This window comes from Camelina sativa, chromosome 9 (assembly GCF_000633955.1).
Source record: "Camelina sativa cultivar DH55 chromosome 9, Cs, whole genome shotgun sequence".
Lineage (NCBI taxonomy): Eukaryota > Viridiplantae > Streptophyta > Magnoliopsida > Brassicales > Brassicaceae > Camelina > Camelina sativa.
In genome coordinates this window covers 21,641,247-21,657,226 of record NC_025693.1, presented here as the reverse complement: position 1 = coordinate 21,657,226, position 15,980 = coordinate 21,641,247, and the positions used below count along the sequence as shown (strand labels likewise).

Sequence of the window (15,980 nt, the reverse complement as noted above, 5' to 3'; positions counted from 1 at the left end):
AGATCCAATAGTAATGATTGGAATGATGAATCATCAGGAGTCTTAGCTACATCTAAACAGTTGCAAGGTCATAAGAATCAGTCTGCTGCAGTTGCATTTGTTGAGCAAACCGTTCGTCATGTTCAGCTGAATTCTCAAGGAGTGCTGCAACATTGTTTTGTTTCACAGGTTGAACCTAATAACATTATAAAAGCTCTTGAGGATTATTTTTGGTACAAGGCATGATAGGAAGCTTGTTGTGTCTCTCTGCATATATGTCTTCATCCTTGTTTTTATATGAATGTGCACTCACGCTGGGGGAGTATGATGAGATGATGATATTGGTGATGATAGTGATGTTGTGGCTGAATGTGGTTGAGGCTTATGGTTTTGAGAAGATTCTAGTACTGTTCACATCTAAAGCTTGAGTTGTCACATTCAGATAAAAAGGGGGAGAATGAAAGCATGAAGACGTTCTGGTGCTACAAGGCTGTGTTGTAGGTCTCTGGAAGATATTTACGCGTCTTGGAGGAGTCACGGATATTGGATGACGTGGATATTGTTTCAAGATATTATCATATTGATTTGAAGATTTGGACTTATCCTTGTTTAGGAAAGTAGGTCATAGGAGGGTTCCTATATATTGTGTTATTAGGCAAAACATGTTGTTTGGCCGTTGAAGAAGAATTTTAGAGAACTAAGCGAGAAAGCTTTTAGGGTTCTTAGGGATTTTGGTTAGATTAAGAATTGGTCAGTGGCAAGTCGTGTTGAATGTGTGTAAATCTGATTAAACGTATCTTGTAAGATTGTTTAAGTGATTCTTAAAAAGAAAAGAAGTTCTTTTCAATATTGGCTGCATCTTCGTTTTTACACATGATACCATACCCATTCAAATATTCAAATTGTTAGTGGAAAAAAGAGAGTTATGTTTTAAATGTAGATATAACATTTAAAGTTATTCAGAGAAAACTGACAATGTAAATGCGAAACAAAACGATATATATATATATATATATATATATATATAAATTCTAAACTAAAACTGGTCCAGTTACTAAAATCTGAAACTGCAACTACGTATTACGTACGTCTAAACCGGTGCTGGAATGAAGAGTTTACTCGAGAATGTAGGGGTACAAGACAAATGTTATAGGATTGGTCTCCACGCAAACACGCAGTGCAACTTTGGCAAGAAAACTTTTCTGCAATTACTGATTCCCAAGTTTAGCGTGGAACTATAGAAGCAAAGGACAATAAAGGTTTTAACTTCTTAGAGATGTGACACTTCTATCTGATATTTATACAATACAACTTTCTTGTGACAAAGGCAATGTTACACTTCTAGTTGTATATATCAGTACTAGATAGATGAACCACATCTCATCTAATCTAAGAATTTAAGCCCCCTAGCTACATCTTTAGTCTACATCCACTAAACTTGGGAATGGGTACTACTACTAGCAAGGAAGCTTCCTTGTGGAATACTATTACGTGTTTGGCGGTGACAAACCTTAACATACGTCTCGGGCTACTCCTTCACAAAGATGAAAACATGGGGTGAGAGATCATAGTAGAAAAGAATATTTTCAAATGCATTACGCAAGTTTGATCCCATTTAAAGAATGGCATATGGCGGTAATACACACAAAACTAGTACGTAATCTTACATTGCATTATCTTATATTATCAAAAAATTGATAAATTAATTGTTTAACTTTGTACATTTATAGGAATTATATACCAAATAGTTACATAGTATGCAGCATTCAAAAAACCGAGACACGTAAAAGCTTGGTAATTTAAACAACGAAAAGTCTATATAATAATATTTGGGTAATATGATAGTAATATCGTGATAATCTCAAAAGATATGGTCAACGAATCTAATTATATTGCAAAAATTGGATATATTGCACGTCACTGGAAGTCGTATTCAACCTCCAAAAATACGCAGAGTAATAAATTAGTCAAAAAATATGAGAGTGTGCCCAGTACGACTTTCAAAGTAATTTTCATTTTCCAATTCTCAGTCATGTCAATTTTATAAATACAAAATATGTGATGGATAATACCAAGTAACAACAACAGCAACAAACTATACTATGGAGTTTACTACTTAAGTACTAACCCTATATTCAAGCCTCCTCTTAATTTGGCTTTTCTCATTCAAAATCCATAAGGGATTCAATTGGAGCTTTAATAATTACCATCAGTCTACCAGAGATTACAAAATAGAAAAGAAACCAACGAGATCATAAAGTAACAATCTTAAGAGTTTACTGAACTCTAAAAAACCTAGTGCGACTAAACAACGAACAAAACCCATGTTTTTAAAAAGAAACCATACATAACCAAAATCAATCCTTTTAACATAATAAACGCAATATAATAGCTAATGAGAAAACTAAACTGTTGCTAAATCTGAACCGGGTCGAATCCTAATTCTGGTTTAATAAATCTTCAGAAACTCGGTATAGCCTGAACCGTTTGGTTCAAACCGGTTGTTTCATCATCATCACCTTCTTCTTGGGAGGTCTCCTTCTTCCGACGCATTTCAATGACTTTACGGTGGTTGTTTGAGTGAAGCTCACTGGAAAACGTCGGGCTACAAGCGGGTCTGTATTCGGGAAATAACCGACCAGATTTGAAACGCACACCACACGCGTTACACAGCGTCTTCGCTCCCATTGGTCCTGCTCTCCACTGAGGCGTTTTCTGAACGCCGCAATGACCACACCGCCGCGTCTGCATTAGCGTCTGATCAGCTAATTTCTTCGTCTTCTTCTGTTTCTTAACCCTTGGTTCGTCAAGCAAATCCAACTCAAAACCGGAGAGCCATAGAGGGCTTGAAGGAAGACCAGAGGAAGACGAGGACGACGACGCAGAGCTCGAAGATGACGCCGGTGAACCATGAGACCAGTAGGTGACTCCGGTTCTGGCTCGTTTGGGCCTGATTTGAACCGGAGGTGGAGGCGCTTTGAAACAGGTTTCCTCCTTAACCGGTGGTGGTACAGAACGTATTCGATTTCCGGTTAACCAAACCGGTTTCTTCGTCGGAGCAAACGAGGAATACGGAGTGAGAGAGTCGTCTACGAAATTTGATAACCATTCAAGTTCCGCTAAATCATCCATCTAAACCAACCCCCCCAAAAAAAAAACAACATTTCAATTTTACGGATAATTAAAGTTTGTGAAAATGAGAAAAAAGAAAACGAAATTGTAAAATTACCGGAACGGCGAGCTCGGTGGTGGGGAAATCGACGGCGGAGAAATCGTTGGTCAAGTGAAGGGTAGTTTCGTCAGACGAGAGTCCTCTTTTTCGTTGGGGTTTCTTCAAGCCAGTCTCATCCTCAACGAGAGCGTCTTCGTCGTCTTCGTTAGAGAAGTCGAGCAAGTCGTCGACGGAGAAATCATCGCCATTTAGAGCGCCGCTGTTGGTGAGGGTTTTACTACTGTTCTTCAAAGCCAATTCAACAACACTCTCCATTTTTTCCTTATCAAAACAAAAAAAAAAAAAAAAAAAACCTAATTTTTTTTAATATTGGTTCCTCCTCAGAGAGATATCAAAAACTCTCACCAAAATTTTATCTTAAAACTTAAAAAACTCCCCCCGGAAAATTAAAAAAAAAAAAACCGTTCCTTTTAATTTCCCAATTGAAAACAGAAAAAAAAATAAAAATAAAAATGAAAAGCCCAAAGAAGAACCATAACTTTGGAAAGAACGAACCATGATTTTTGACTAATAATAAGTCTCTCACAAGTCACAAGACAGAAACAAAGTAAAAGTTTTATTCTTTTCATGTCAATTTCAAACCAGTGGGTACTACTACTACAATGCGACGACGAAATAACCCTCTGAAAAAAAAGATTCTCATTTTTACCCTAGAAATTGGAGAAGAAATTGGAATTTACCTGAGACGAGAGACACAGAGAGAGTGAGAGAGAGGAGATGAGATAAGTCGGTGAAGAAGAAGGAAGGGTAGTAGTGGTGGTGGTGGTAAAGTGTGAATGAATATTTAGAAGAAGAGGTGAGTTTGGTAAAGCATTGAATATGAGATAGTGCCCCCCCCCAAGCCCTCTCCCCTCTACTACTCGTACTAAATAAAAAGTGCCCGGTTCTCTTTTTTTCTTTCGTTCCTTTCTTATTTCTCAATCTTCCTTTTCCCAAGAACCCAATCCATTTTTTTTCTAAAGATTAAAAGAGGAAAAAAAAAAAAAAAAAAAAGAGTATTAATTTTATTCTTTGGTGGAGAAGTTTTTTACCCAATTGGCAAAAACGTATAAAAATCTGTACTTTTTTTTTTGTAAGTTCGAAAAGCGTATACGTTTTACTGGGAAAGTGGAGGAAACTAGAGATGAATACGAGCTCAACGGTGCCGTTTTGGCAAGTTTTAACAATATAATACCCAAAAGTGGGCTGGGCTTTCTAAAATTTTACGACTTTAAACGTATCATTAAGACATTATACAATGGCTTCTTCAATTCAAAACGGGTTGTACTACCGTATTCGGCGATTGCGAATGACGAAGAAGCTTCAAATGTACAGAACGAACACCATCTTCTACAACTCTTACTGCCCCATTATGTCAGATTCTCTTCTTTCTTACCTCTCTATTGCATTAATATTTGATCTTCTTAAGATTCAAATTTTTTGGTTTCATGTCTGCTTTAATCCTTAATATGTTTATGCATTAGTCCAAACGTGATAAGAGAAGTTGAGTAGTATATGTTGAATTTGGTGTGAATTGGGCTTGTCGTATGCTTATGATAAAATCTTGATCAGTTTATAAACCATCATACTCTCTTCTTCACTACTGCTATGTTTCTACTTGTTTGATTTTCCCGAGTGAATGATTCAAAGTCATAGCCTTTAACAAGATAAGTTAACAAGAGAAGAGAAGAAGATCATTGTAACCATGTTTATAAAGAACAATGTGTAGAAGCCGGAAAAAAAAGTTGTTCTAATTAGTCTATAGTTTAAGAAGACTACTAACACTATTGCTTATACTGGACAATTCTTTATCCAATTCTTGCAACAAGCAAGAATCTTTTTTGGGATTATAGATATATATATATATGGGTGTGATAAATGCATTATAATGCTTCTGCTATTTTCGAATGCAGATTCTGAACTTATCATTGAGAAGTATTTGGTCTCCAGAATCCTTTTTGGGCACTTAATATTCCTTCTTGGTGTTTGGAGAAAGTTAGATGAACATCCCAATGCAATGACTTCAACATATTCTCAACTTCTCTTATCACATTTGACTCATCACGAACTATGAGTTTACCTCCTGGTCTTACTATTCTATCCACTTCTGCCATTACTGGAACTAGGTTGCACCTTTTTCAAAAGGAAAACAGATAATTTTTTTCAAGATTGCTGATCAAAGTTACCTAAAAAGGGTGGATATGAGTTACAGCTTTGTCTTTTTACCTTGCTTTCAACTTGGAGAAAAGATGATCTGCATGCAAGAGATCGTAGCTTCGAGGGTATGTGCTAAAAGACTCACACCAGTCATGATATATTCCGAATAGACCCCTTTCGTAGATTATAGGTAGTGTATCTGGTGAATTTATGTTGACTACATTCATGACCCACACTTGCAAGTCCTTTAAAGCTGCTGCAAATCTGCATTTTTGACATTGTAGTTAGAAAACAAAAGGTTTAGTTTTGGTGACTGAGATTTTTTGTTTGAATCTTTTGTAGTTTTCTTCTGTTGATGCTTCCTTACCCTCCGTAGACAGCTCTCATGTCCATTACATTCCTCACATTAGACCAGCTGATTCCTATTTCATTCATGTATACTTTGCTTACAACATGTTTCCAATGTTCATAATCTGTAGTGAAATCTCGTGGAGCTGGTTTCCCATAAATCCCCATTTGAGAGCTGTTTAACCAATAAGGAGGTGTTTGAAGCCTACGGGGCCAGTTCACAGGCCACTTGCTCCCTCTCTCGACCGCATTGGTTGGTACTTTATGCATACATGCTTGTAAGGGCACATACCTGAAATTTGCATTCAAGTATTGAGACTTCTTCGTTTCTATTACTGCCTTAAGTTTTTTTTCAATTCTTACTTTTAGTTTTTGTTATGTTTGCATATTGTGGAATCAATCATACCAGGCAGCATTTGCATCGTCGTTGTTTTTGCACATCGGAGGCTTGTTGTGCTTTCTTTTCTCATAGCATTCATTTGTTGCAGGTTTCTGGTAGATTGCAGCACCAACACCATTGAGCTTATCCTTGTTGATTGTCACAAGTTCCCAGCACAAGGATTTTGTCAACGCGGACATTTCTACATAACTCGAGAAATGTCAGCTCTAATGAAACAAACAACAAGGAGAACGTTAGTTCAGACTTTACCTTTCCAGATTTGAACATCTTCTTCAAGCTTCTGGTAGACTGGAGTTGCTGACCACACAAAATAACCTCCTGGCCTAAGCATCCGATTAAGTTCCAGAAGAAGCATACCGCCCTCATTGTGCCATGGGACTCTGCAACGTGCACAGTGGATAAGATCAAATACTCTGCTCGGGAATGGCAGTCGTTTAGAGCCCATCACAGCAGAAATGGCTGGAATCTTTCTTTCAAGAGCAAACTGGACCTGAGCCTCGTGTTCATCTTTTGGTGCTAGAGACATGGCTATAACATCTCTTTCAAAGAGGAAACCACCGAAGCTCGCTACTCCACATCCAACATCCAATATGACTCGAGTACGTTTTCCCCACGCAATGTTCTTCAAAGACTGCCATAGTAAAAAAAGAAGCATTATATTTAATGAAATTTTCTATCTATACTTGGTGCAGTTTTATAACGTTAATACTGAAATCAAGAAATGAGTTCACCTGCTGAACAAAATCAATATAATGGAGAGCTCCATGGATGAACTGTGTACCACCACCGGGAAACGTCAAGAACTCGCCAGTAACCTTCACCCAATTCTGATGTCCTTTCACCTCTGCTAGCTTTGTGTGTGGGACATTGTGGTACCATATCTACTAGATCATATGTGAGTTAACATTTCTATCCAATTTCACTTGATGGAAAACTTATTCGAATAGAATATTTTACCTTGTCCCTGCTTTCAGGCCACTTGATGGACTCCTTATATCCTTCTGGAAGGGGGACAAGACACGATGGTGGGTCTTCTGGGCAATGTCTCTCTCTGTGCTCAAAATGTCTTCTACTCCGTAGTTTCTTTATTGCTTCTTCATTGTCTAGGCATGGTATATAGTCAGTACCTGCAGTTGCATTGCACAACACCCATGCATTTCCATCCATTATACGCTCTACAGTATTTGATTCAGATGTCTGTCTTTGTTTCTCGTCTTTAGATTCTGTTGCTTGACTCTTCCATGACTTTTGTGATTCCGCAGATTCTTTGGGTATTCCAGAGCCAAACCCACTCGCTTCTGACCCCTCTTGTCTTTTCTCATCTTTCTGCTCTTCTTGTTGCTCCATGTTGTCGTCTTTAGATGTTCTCTGTTCTTCTTTGTTTCCGCTTTCGTCTTCTGCTGTGTTATGTTCTTCCTGCTGGCCATTCTCATCCTTCATGCTCTTCTCTTCCTTCCCGTTTTCTTCACTAACCGAGTTCTTCTCCTCGTTTTGTTGTCCGTTTTCCTCATTCCCGGAGTTTTGTTCCTCTTGTTGTTGCTGTCCATTTTCTTCATTCTTTGAGTTGTTGTTGTCTGATGTCTCGCTCTGCCCCGTTTCCATAGGCTGTTCTTGTTTGGTTGCATCTGTGAATGTCACGTCTGCATTTGAATCCTGCTCTTGCCCTTGTTTGGTTCCTTGCTCCATATCTTGCCCTTGTTTCTTTCCTTGTTCCACATCCTGCAGTTCCTTCCCCTGTCCTTGCTCTTGCTCTTGAGTTCCTTTAGATTGAGTCCCAGCATCCTCGTCTCGTTGTTCCTTCTGTTCCTTTTCAAACTCCTTGACCACTTGTTTCACCTGACCATCATCATTCTCTTGCACCACCTTGTTCTCTTTTCCATTATCTTTCTCTCTCTCCTCGGAAACCTTTTCATCCTTCTGTTGGTTTTCTTGTTTTTGATCAGTTTGTCTTCCTCCTCCCTCTTCTCCTCCTGCCTTTGAGCTCTTCTCTTTGGCTGACTTCCGCTGCTCGTCTTCAGACTTAACGGCATCTTCTGGAAGCTTTCCCGGATTGTCTTCGAATGCCGGTTGCTCTTCAGACTCTTTGTTTGTGGGTTCGGGTTCATCGTTACCGTTTGAAGAGGCAGACACATCACTCCTCTCCGTCTCTGAGACGACCGTTCGAGTGGAACCTTGTGTGATCTGCGGTGGAATAACAGAGTTGGAAGAAAGCATCCACACACCGATAACACATAGAGCCACAAAGATGATCATTGTAATGGTCGACGCATAGGAAGACGTCGAAGCTCGCTTGTTGCCACGTCCCTTCCCAAATGCCATCTTTTCCTGTCTTACGTATACTGAGGAGAAAGAAAGAAAGAAAGAAAAGAAAATGAAGGAGTAAAATGGGAGTTGAAGGAAGTAAAAATAGAAGAAAAAGAAGAGAAAGAGAGGTTGTGAAGAGACAAGACTGGATCAAAGATCCTACAGAGTCGGACATGGGGACTTTCAATTTCGTGTCTCTAAATTTAGATATGGTCTCTGTGTCTCCCTCATATTTTGTTGTCCATGAAAATTTTAAAAAGCCATGTAACTAAACTACTGGTAAGTGGTAACGCCTAGTCAAGGAAATATTAAAACATGGCATGCAAGATCGTTCTTTTTTTATATAAATGGATTCTAAGGTTGTTTAATATGAGTTTTGATTGATTCAATATAGTTTTGAAATACTCATTATTTTGGCTATAATGATCAAAACATATAATCTACAGAAAAAAAGAATTACAAAAACCGTTTGATTGAATTCTGTTGTTAGTGTTGTGGACCTTGAGGCTTGAGCTTCGCAATCCCAGTTGGTTCGGTTCTCTCCCCACTAAAACACATAACTCAAATGTCAGCCTGTCGTTAACACATGTGTTCTGTTTATTGGTCCACTATATCCCAGTTGTCTCATTTTCGTCCTGCTAAATTGCAAATGTGTATAGTTTGGTTGTTGTCATCAATGCACCAATTTCACCAAAGGTCCAAAAGACAACCAAATACTACTCTCCTTTTTTTTTCTTTTTTTCTTTTTTTTTTTTAATCTCTGAGTGGAACCTGAAGCTTTGGATTAATAAATGTTGGACAATGACAAATTCTGGATTTTTAGGCTTCGGGTTTTGCCAGCATTTTATCTTTTTTTGGCTTTCTTCTCAAAATATTAAATATCCAAATGAGAGACGTCCAATTTATATATATATATATATATATATATATATAAGAGCATAATATATAGGACTTTTTTTTTTTGGACAAAAATATATAGGACTATACTTTGTATATTATATGAAAATGAATTAAATTTGTGGGATATATATGACAAGCTGTGGGATACGGCAGGGAGTAAAAGTCGGAACGAGTCGGCCGATTGGACCGCAGCACTATTCGAATGGACCTAATTTACCAACTCCACAAATCTACAAACTCACACGTAAACTAACAATATCGATTAATCGAACGTATTTTGATTTTTTATCACTGTCCTATTCGAACACTCCATGCTAGCCATGATGACATTTCAAAATTGTATCTCTTCGATCGATCGGTTCCACATTTTCTTCCCATAACACATAACACACATCATTACATGTTAAATACTTCAAGAAAGCTAAACCAAAATGCGAGAATATGAAAGAAGGGATTCTTTGTAATTAAATGAGTAAAAGTGGATTAATTGAAGAAAAATAGAGAAAGGAGGAGTAAATAGGTTTCTAGCCAAATATGTTCTTCTGAAATTGATGGCATTGCATTCCATGTTTTTCATTAATTACCTAATACGTATTGTGTTATAGTATTGGTTACTCATCCACCATGGGAATCTGCAAAAGCTCTCTCTCTCTCTCAATTTCTATATATTATGTGTGTGTGGAGGTCTAAACATACATGAACATTCAAGATATATATCATGAACTTAATCTGTATGTGTGTATATTAACGAAACGTAAAATACTCATGATCATAGTTTATCCTTATCTCATCTCTGGTTATTTATGCTTGAAATTATATAAAAACTAAATTAATCTTCCATCGCTTCAAATTAAATACTGTTTGAGACTTTTCATGCAGACTATATCTAATTATACTCTTACAAATTACAATATACTTTAAAAATTATCTTATACAGTATTACATTTTTATTAACTTTATATAAAGACAAATGGGATTATTGTTATTATTTTAAGGAAAGCTACATTTAAATCATCAAACAACATATTATAAAATAAAAAATTCACTTGATGGTAGTACTACACGTTAAAAAAAAGAGTATTAGTAGTAATTTTCTAAATAAAATGTGAAAAAATAAATTAAAACCTACGTGTAGACTTAACCTGACAACATTTTTAGTAATCAAAAGACTAATGGAGGGCATGGAGAATTAACTAATTGGGATTAACGTACATTGTAGAACGCACCCCCATGTCACATCTATACATGTCGCTCTTGTAACATAAATATATACTCATGTAGTCACCTTCTCTGATTCTATCACATGTCAATTATGGCATACATCAATTACTAGTAACTAACAAATAATAATACACTTTAGAAACCAATAAATGCATGGGATGGGCAGACCATATCCTGCCGTAACGAAAACCATGGTTGAAAAAAAAAATTAAATTGTTGTGTATAATATGTACACATGTAACGAATTCTTATACTAATGAGTAATGGTTTTAAGAAATACAAAAGATGAGAAACATTATCCCCGGATTCTAAGGTTGCTTGTTACACAAACAAGAAACAGACACATTAATGAACCAAAGATCCAGACAACAAGAGCTATATTGTCCTCATAACATTTAAATAATATGCACAACACTATCCATATCCTCACAAAATCATATAATAAGACAATGGTATATATTATTTGAATTGAATTTCCATTTAAAACCCTAAAATTGCAACAACTTTTTGAGACTCTAGAAGAAGGAGAAGCATAAACAGACCACTTTCCCCACTTCTTGCAAACCTTTTTTTTTTATATAACATGATCCGACAATTAACGTTTATAAACCCTAATTCTATTCTAAGAATTTAAAAGAGTTATGTTTCTTTATGTCAGATTCTCATCATCATGATCTTGGGTGGGGAAAGAATTGTGTACCGGCCATGAATGTGTTGATTGGAGTTGGATAGAGAGCGGCTGGATCAATGTACGTGGCTGCAGCCGCAGAGGTGCTGCCAATGCCACCACCAAGGTTTGGAGTAGAGGAAGAAGCGGTAGCAACCGTCACAGAGCCAGCTGTTATGAGATTCAGCTGCTGAGCTCCACCACCACCGGATGAGCTCTCACCGGCGGCGACAACGTTGTAGCCTCCGCCACCACCACTTCCAGGACCGTGGTCGTACAGAATGCCTTTGAAAATGTGACCACCAATGCTTACAGCTGTTTGGTAAGCAAACTCTTCTTCTCCATCTTCTACTGAGCTCACACGCACGCATCTAAACACTGCCGGTGAACTTACCTCCGCCGGGAAATTACCAACTTCTAGCCCTAGAATTTAGAGAAAGAAAAAAAAATGTAATTTAAGAGGTACGTAATCGCATGGTTTTTTTAATTATACATATAGAACAAAACATTAACATTCGTTTTTTTTCTTCCAAAATTCATTATACGGGGGAAAAAGAGCAAGGAATTAGAGAAATTAAAGAACACGGATTTCAAGATTGATGAGAACAGCTTGTTCCTGTCAATCCAATAGTCAGTGTTTACTCCAATACAGTATTTTTTCACAATTCAAATCACAAAGTAAAAAAAATCATATTTTAGGAAAATTTCTGATAGTCATTATAGAGTTTTTGTTGGTTCTTGAAGCTGATCCCAATTCGTTTACTTATATAAATTATAAAAATGCTGCTTGCATATCATTATTTTACGACCTTATAATAATTAAAAATATAAATAAATATATCACAATGAAGTGACATATACCTGAATGAGAAGGTATGCGAGTGCAGATAAGAGAGGAAGAAGTTGCCGGCAAATTCTCACGGTGGCGTTTGGGAACGCTCTCACCGCGAGGTAGCTGCGTTTGAGGCTGAACCGTAGCTAGTTGCTGTTGTCTCTCACGGCGTTTGGCAGCAGGAACCCACGTGCTCCTCACGTGAGTAGGACACTCGAAGCCACGGCTCTTACAACAAGTTCTACACCTCATGTGAGCACAATCTTTCTTCGCTTGATTCCCACAGTCCTGACAGCTCACACCACCACTTCCTCCTCCTCCTCCTCCCCCTCCACCACTACGAATCATCATCAACCCCGCAGCTCTTCCGGCGCCGGCGGTAGAAGTTTCGCCGGAGATATCGAATTGGCTATGATTACTAGGTCCAACGCCTAACCCTGCGGCAGAAGAGTAGAGATCCAATCTTTGCTGATGTTGCTGCTGATGCTGAAACATGATGTCTTGTTGATTGTGGTTTTGCCATAGCTCAAGTGTTCCCAAAGCAGCAGCGTTTGAAGAAGAAGGAGCGTTCGCGTTCGCGTTTGCGTTAGCGTTAGGGTTTCTATACCAGAGCCAAGCCTCTGATACAGGCGGAGGAGGGTTAGTGTTGCTACGGTGATCTTCTTGGTTGTTTCCTCCACCTCCACCTCCGCCTCCTCCTCCACCACCGTCTAGCGAGAAAAAACCCGCCATTCACCCTCACAACCACCACCCATAACCACCACTCTCCAATCAAGAAAATGAAACAAAACCCAAAAACCAAAGATCCTATCTCTTTTTTGTTTTTTCTAGCTTCTACTCTCTCTTACTTGCTCACTCTAGATCTTAGAGAGGAATACTAGGGCTTTTTTTTTAGGTTGAATTCATTCTCTGGGTTTGTATTGAAGTTGGAATAGCTTTTCTTGAGACTCTGATAAAAAGCAAAACTTGTTTGTCGGTACGAGAGAGAGAGAAAGAGAGAGTATTAAAGAAACACACACAGAGATGTAAAGAAGTAAGAAGGAGAGATCAGAGAGGTTTAATCATCTTTCTTGCGCTCTGCAACGCCGCCATGACCTTAATAATCTCTCTCTCTCTTCTGCTATCCCTCTAATTTAATTCTCTGTCTCCTCCTCTCTCATCTCTTCTTCCTTTGTTTTCTTTTGTTTCTTTTTTTCCAGATTTTGCAAAAATATTATCTTGTTTATAGTATCTTTTTATGAGTTTTGCTTCCTATTCTCACTTTTATTTGCTACCAAAATAGTGGCCACACTTCATCTCTTATCGTTGATATACCTCAGTTTGTGATCGGACGGTTGTTATGTTGCGACGTTGGCACAAAATGTATTTATCCCTTCTTTGTCCTTTTCTTCCGGGAAACACGCTTCCATTTTATTTTATTTTATTTTAAAATTGTGTGGAAATGTTTAAATAACTAAATATTTCCTTAAAAGGAGAAAATAATTGGACTAATACTGATTCGTTACGGTATCAGAAATCTATTTTTGATTATCCTAAGATAGTTCTATATTTTGGGACCTAGTATTTAATTAGACCCTCCTCCTAATCATCATCATCTACTAGAACTGACTACAAAACCTTGTCAAATGTGTCCACAGGTCCATTTTATTTCATTTGTATAATTATATTGTAACAAACACTGCAAAATTATTAGTATTGTCAAAAATGCCTGAAAAGTTGATTCAAGGTTTAGAAATCACACTGGATTACAAATTTACAAGTGAGTAACAAAATGCCAATTATCGGCATTGATTAACTATTTTAATTGGCATTGATTAGTATTATAATTTTCCTAATTATCCATATGCCCATAATCTTTTTCTTATTTTAAATATCATACTATCAATTTGGGAGCACCTGTGGCTTAAATTAAGTGTCTAAAGTTTTGTAGCTGGAAAGCAGATGCTTTTGTCCATGTTTCCGAGGAAACAAGAAACATTATGTTATACACACATTTATGTATAAATGAACATGTAGGAGTGTATATCATAATACTTTAGTATATAAATAAAAATGCACGTAAACATACTCTCACTTTGTAGAGACAAACGTACGATTCTGTTGAGGTGCCCTATGTTGTTACTTCATTATCTTTGTATAAATATTAATGTTTATACAAGTATATACAGACAAACACATCTCTACGCCCGTGCCGTGAGCATCATGGATCCTAATTATTATAATTACCAGAGTCTTTTTATACTTATATCCTTGAATTGCCTGAGAATAACGGCACGAAATATTATGTCACGATAAATCCGAAATCTAGCGAAGTATGTATGGGTGTCATACGAATTCTTTTAAAAAAAAGTTAGGACATAAAGAAAAGTTAACTTATAGACGGGGACGTTTATGAAAGGATTTGCCAAAAGGGTGGAGAGAGTTGACTAATGTAGAAGAGGTTAAACTAGACATTTCAAGATATTTAAGATCAAAAATGGGAATAGTGAATAGTTTTGAGACAGGCTAAAAGCACCGTCTCGCCGCCCTATGCTTCCCTTCCGTACCGCTTCTTGATTTTAATTTCTAAATCCAATAATTTTAAGTTAAAAATCGAATGATGTTTATTGCTTTTTGATTTGAAGATTATGGTTAGGTTAAATCAGTGTATGAATCTATATCGATATAGTTTGAAGATAAATAGAGGAGTTCAATTAATTCAAGGGGCTGTGATGGATACATTACAATCGAGACAATGACCTTTTTTTTCTCTCTCTCTCGTAGTGTATTATTCTTTATTTGCTACATTACAAATCTATACATGTCAAATAATTATAAACATCATTTCCGAATAATAGTTTCAGGCAGAAGAACCAACCAGCACCCAACATATAAAATATACTCCATAACGGAGTTTCACAAAAACACTTCTAATTGTATAAAATTTTATATGAGAAGCCTATGCATCTGTGTAGTAGATTTGGACTATGACAAAACTTAAGATCTTATCAAAACAGCACTTAACACATATACTATTATACATGTCAACATTGCACGTATGCATAACAAAGTATTTGTATAATTAATATATAAGCGATACTGTAATAGTGTGTAGAACAGAGAACAATTTGGGATACCCTAATTAAGAAGAGAAGGGATAATAAGACTGTGCCGTGTGGCTTCTCTGCACGCGTTTTCAGTCTAACCACTCTTTTTTTTTCTTCTCTTCATAACATTCTCTTTTTTCAAAGTCGTTATATATATTATTATCAATTTATTTGGGGATACAAGTGTTTATATAAAACAAAATTGCTTATCACTCAATTCTCCAGGCCCTTTCTGTCAATCATCAGTTACTCCAAAATCGCCAACAAAACTTTTTCTTCCCTCAAATAAATTTCAAATTCCATGGAGTTAGTACCAGCTTTTCTTATACTATATGAAATCTTACGTCTAGTAACTAGAGAGCATGTAAATTTGACATTTGACTATATATATATATACGTGTGAAAATAACGTACAAAGATGTTAAAAAAGAAGTTCAAATTAAATTTCATTTTTACGAAAAAAAGGAATGAGTGATATACTCGACCTAAAATCAATGATAACGAGAGTTTCGAACATAATTCTAAACATATTGATAATTGGTTTCTTAATTCTACATACTGTATATAATAGTAGTAATTAAAAACAAAAAAGAGAGAGAATTATACTCAAATGTCTTTGATTTGAGAAGAAAATAAAATAATTTAAGAAAATATAGTAGGATGGTGGGAATCAGAGTTGACGTGGAGGAGAAAAGGAGAGGGAGTGAATGATAAGAAGAGTGAGTCCCCAAAAAAAGGGTAGAAGCCGCAGAGTCTTGTCTCTTCTCGAGCCCTGTGTTGTGTAACTTGTCTTCCTCTTTTTTTTTTTTTTTTTTTTTTTTTTTTTTTTTTTTTTTTTTTTTTTTTTTTTTTTTTTTTTTTTTTTTTTTTTTTTT

At 36.6% G+C, this 15,980-nt stretch overlaps 3 protein-coding genes across 3 annotated transcripts; all 3 read right to left on the bottom strand.

The window, feature by feature from the left end:
* On the bottom strand, nucleotides 2,145-4,089 carry LOC104711646 (GATA transcription factor 6-like). The gene is made up of 3 exons (XM_010428348.2): nucleotides 3,892-4,089; nucleotides 3,209-3,472; nucleotides 2,145-3,111 (listed from the first exon to the last, which is right to left on the bottom strand). The coding sequence occupies exons 2-3, from the start codon at nucleotides 3,464-3,466 to the stop codon at nucleotides 2,440-2,442; spliced, it is 930 nt and encodes a 309-aa protein (XP_010426650.1). The 5' UTR covers nucleotides 3,467-3,472; nucleotides 3,892-4,089; the 3' UTR covers nucleotides 2,145-2,439.
* Nucleotides 4,903-8,630, bottom strand: LOC104711644 (probable methyltransferase PMT27). The gene is made up of 7 exons (XM_010428347.2): nucleotides 7,053-8,630; nucleotides 6,827-6,976; nucleotides 6,345-6,726; nucleotides 6,102-6,276; nucleotides 5,715-5,987; nucleotides 5,417-5,611; nucleotides 4,903-5,323 (listed from the first exon to the last, which is right to left on the bottom strand). Exons 1-7 carry the CDS (start codon nucleotides 8,412-8,414, stop codon nucleotides 5,116-5,118), a joined length of 2,745 nt encoding a protein of 914 aa, XP_010426649.1. The 5' UTR covers nucleotides 8,415-8,630; the 3' UTR covers nucleotides 4,903-5,115.
* Nucleotides 10,963-13,193, bottom strand: LOC104711643 (protein SHI RELATED SEQUENCE 1-like). The gene is made up of 2 exons (XM_010428346.1): nucleotides 12,049-13,193; nucleotides 10,963-11,610 (listed from the first exon to the last, which is right to left on the bottom strand). Exons 1-2 carry the CDS (start codon nucleotides 12,749-12,751, stop codon nucleotides 11,189-11,191), a joined length of 1,125 nt encoding a protein of 374 aa, XP_010426648.1. The 5' UTR covers nucleotides 12,752-13,193; the 3' UTR covers nucleotides 10,963-11,188.

Bases quoted from the DNA above. Each gene is read 5' to 3' on its own strand.
- LOC104711646 (XM_010428348.2), bottom strand. From the start codon at position 3,466: ATGGAGAGTGTTGTTGAATTGGCTTTGAAGAACAGTAGTAAAACCCTC. The intron at 3,112-3,208 runs GTAATTTTACAA...GGGTTGGTTTAG, and splicing joins CCACCGAGCTCGCCGTTCCG to ATGGATGATTTAGCGGAACT.
- LOC104711644 (XM_010428347.2), bottom strand. From the start codon at position 8,414: ATGGCATTTGGGAAGGGACGTGGCAACAAGCGAGCTTCGACGTCTTCC. The intron at 6,727-6,826 runs GTGAACTCATTT...TTACTATGGCAG, and splicing joins ATATTGATTTTGTTCAGCAG to TCTTTGAAGAACATTGCGTG. The intron at 5,324-5,416 runs GTAAAAAGACAA...CTTTTGAAAAAG, and splicing joins TTCTCCAAGTTGAAAGCAAG to GTGCAACCTAGTTCCAGTAA.
- LOC104711643 (XM_010428346.1), bottom strand. From the start codon at position 12,751: ATGGCGGGTTTTTTCTCGCTAGACGGTGGTGGAGGAGGAGGCGGAGGT. The intron at 11,611-12,048 runs GTATATGTCACT...TCTAAATTCTAG, and splicing joins TCGCATACCTTCTCATTCAG to GGCTAGAAGTTGGTAATTTC.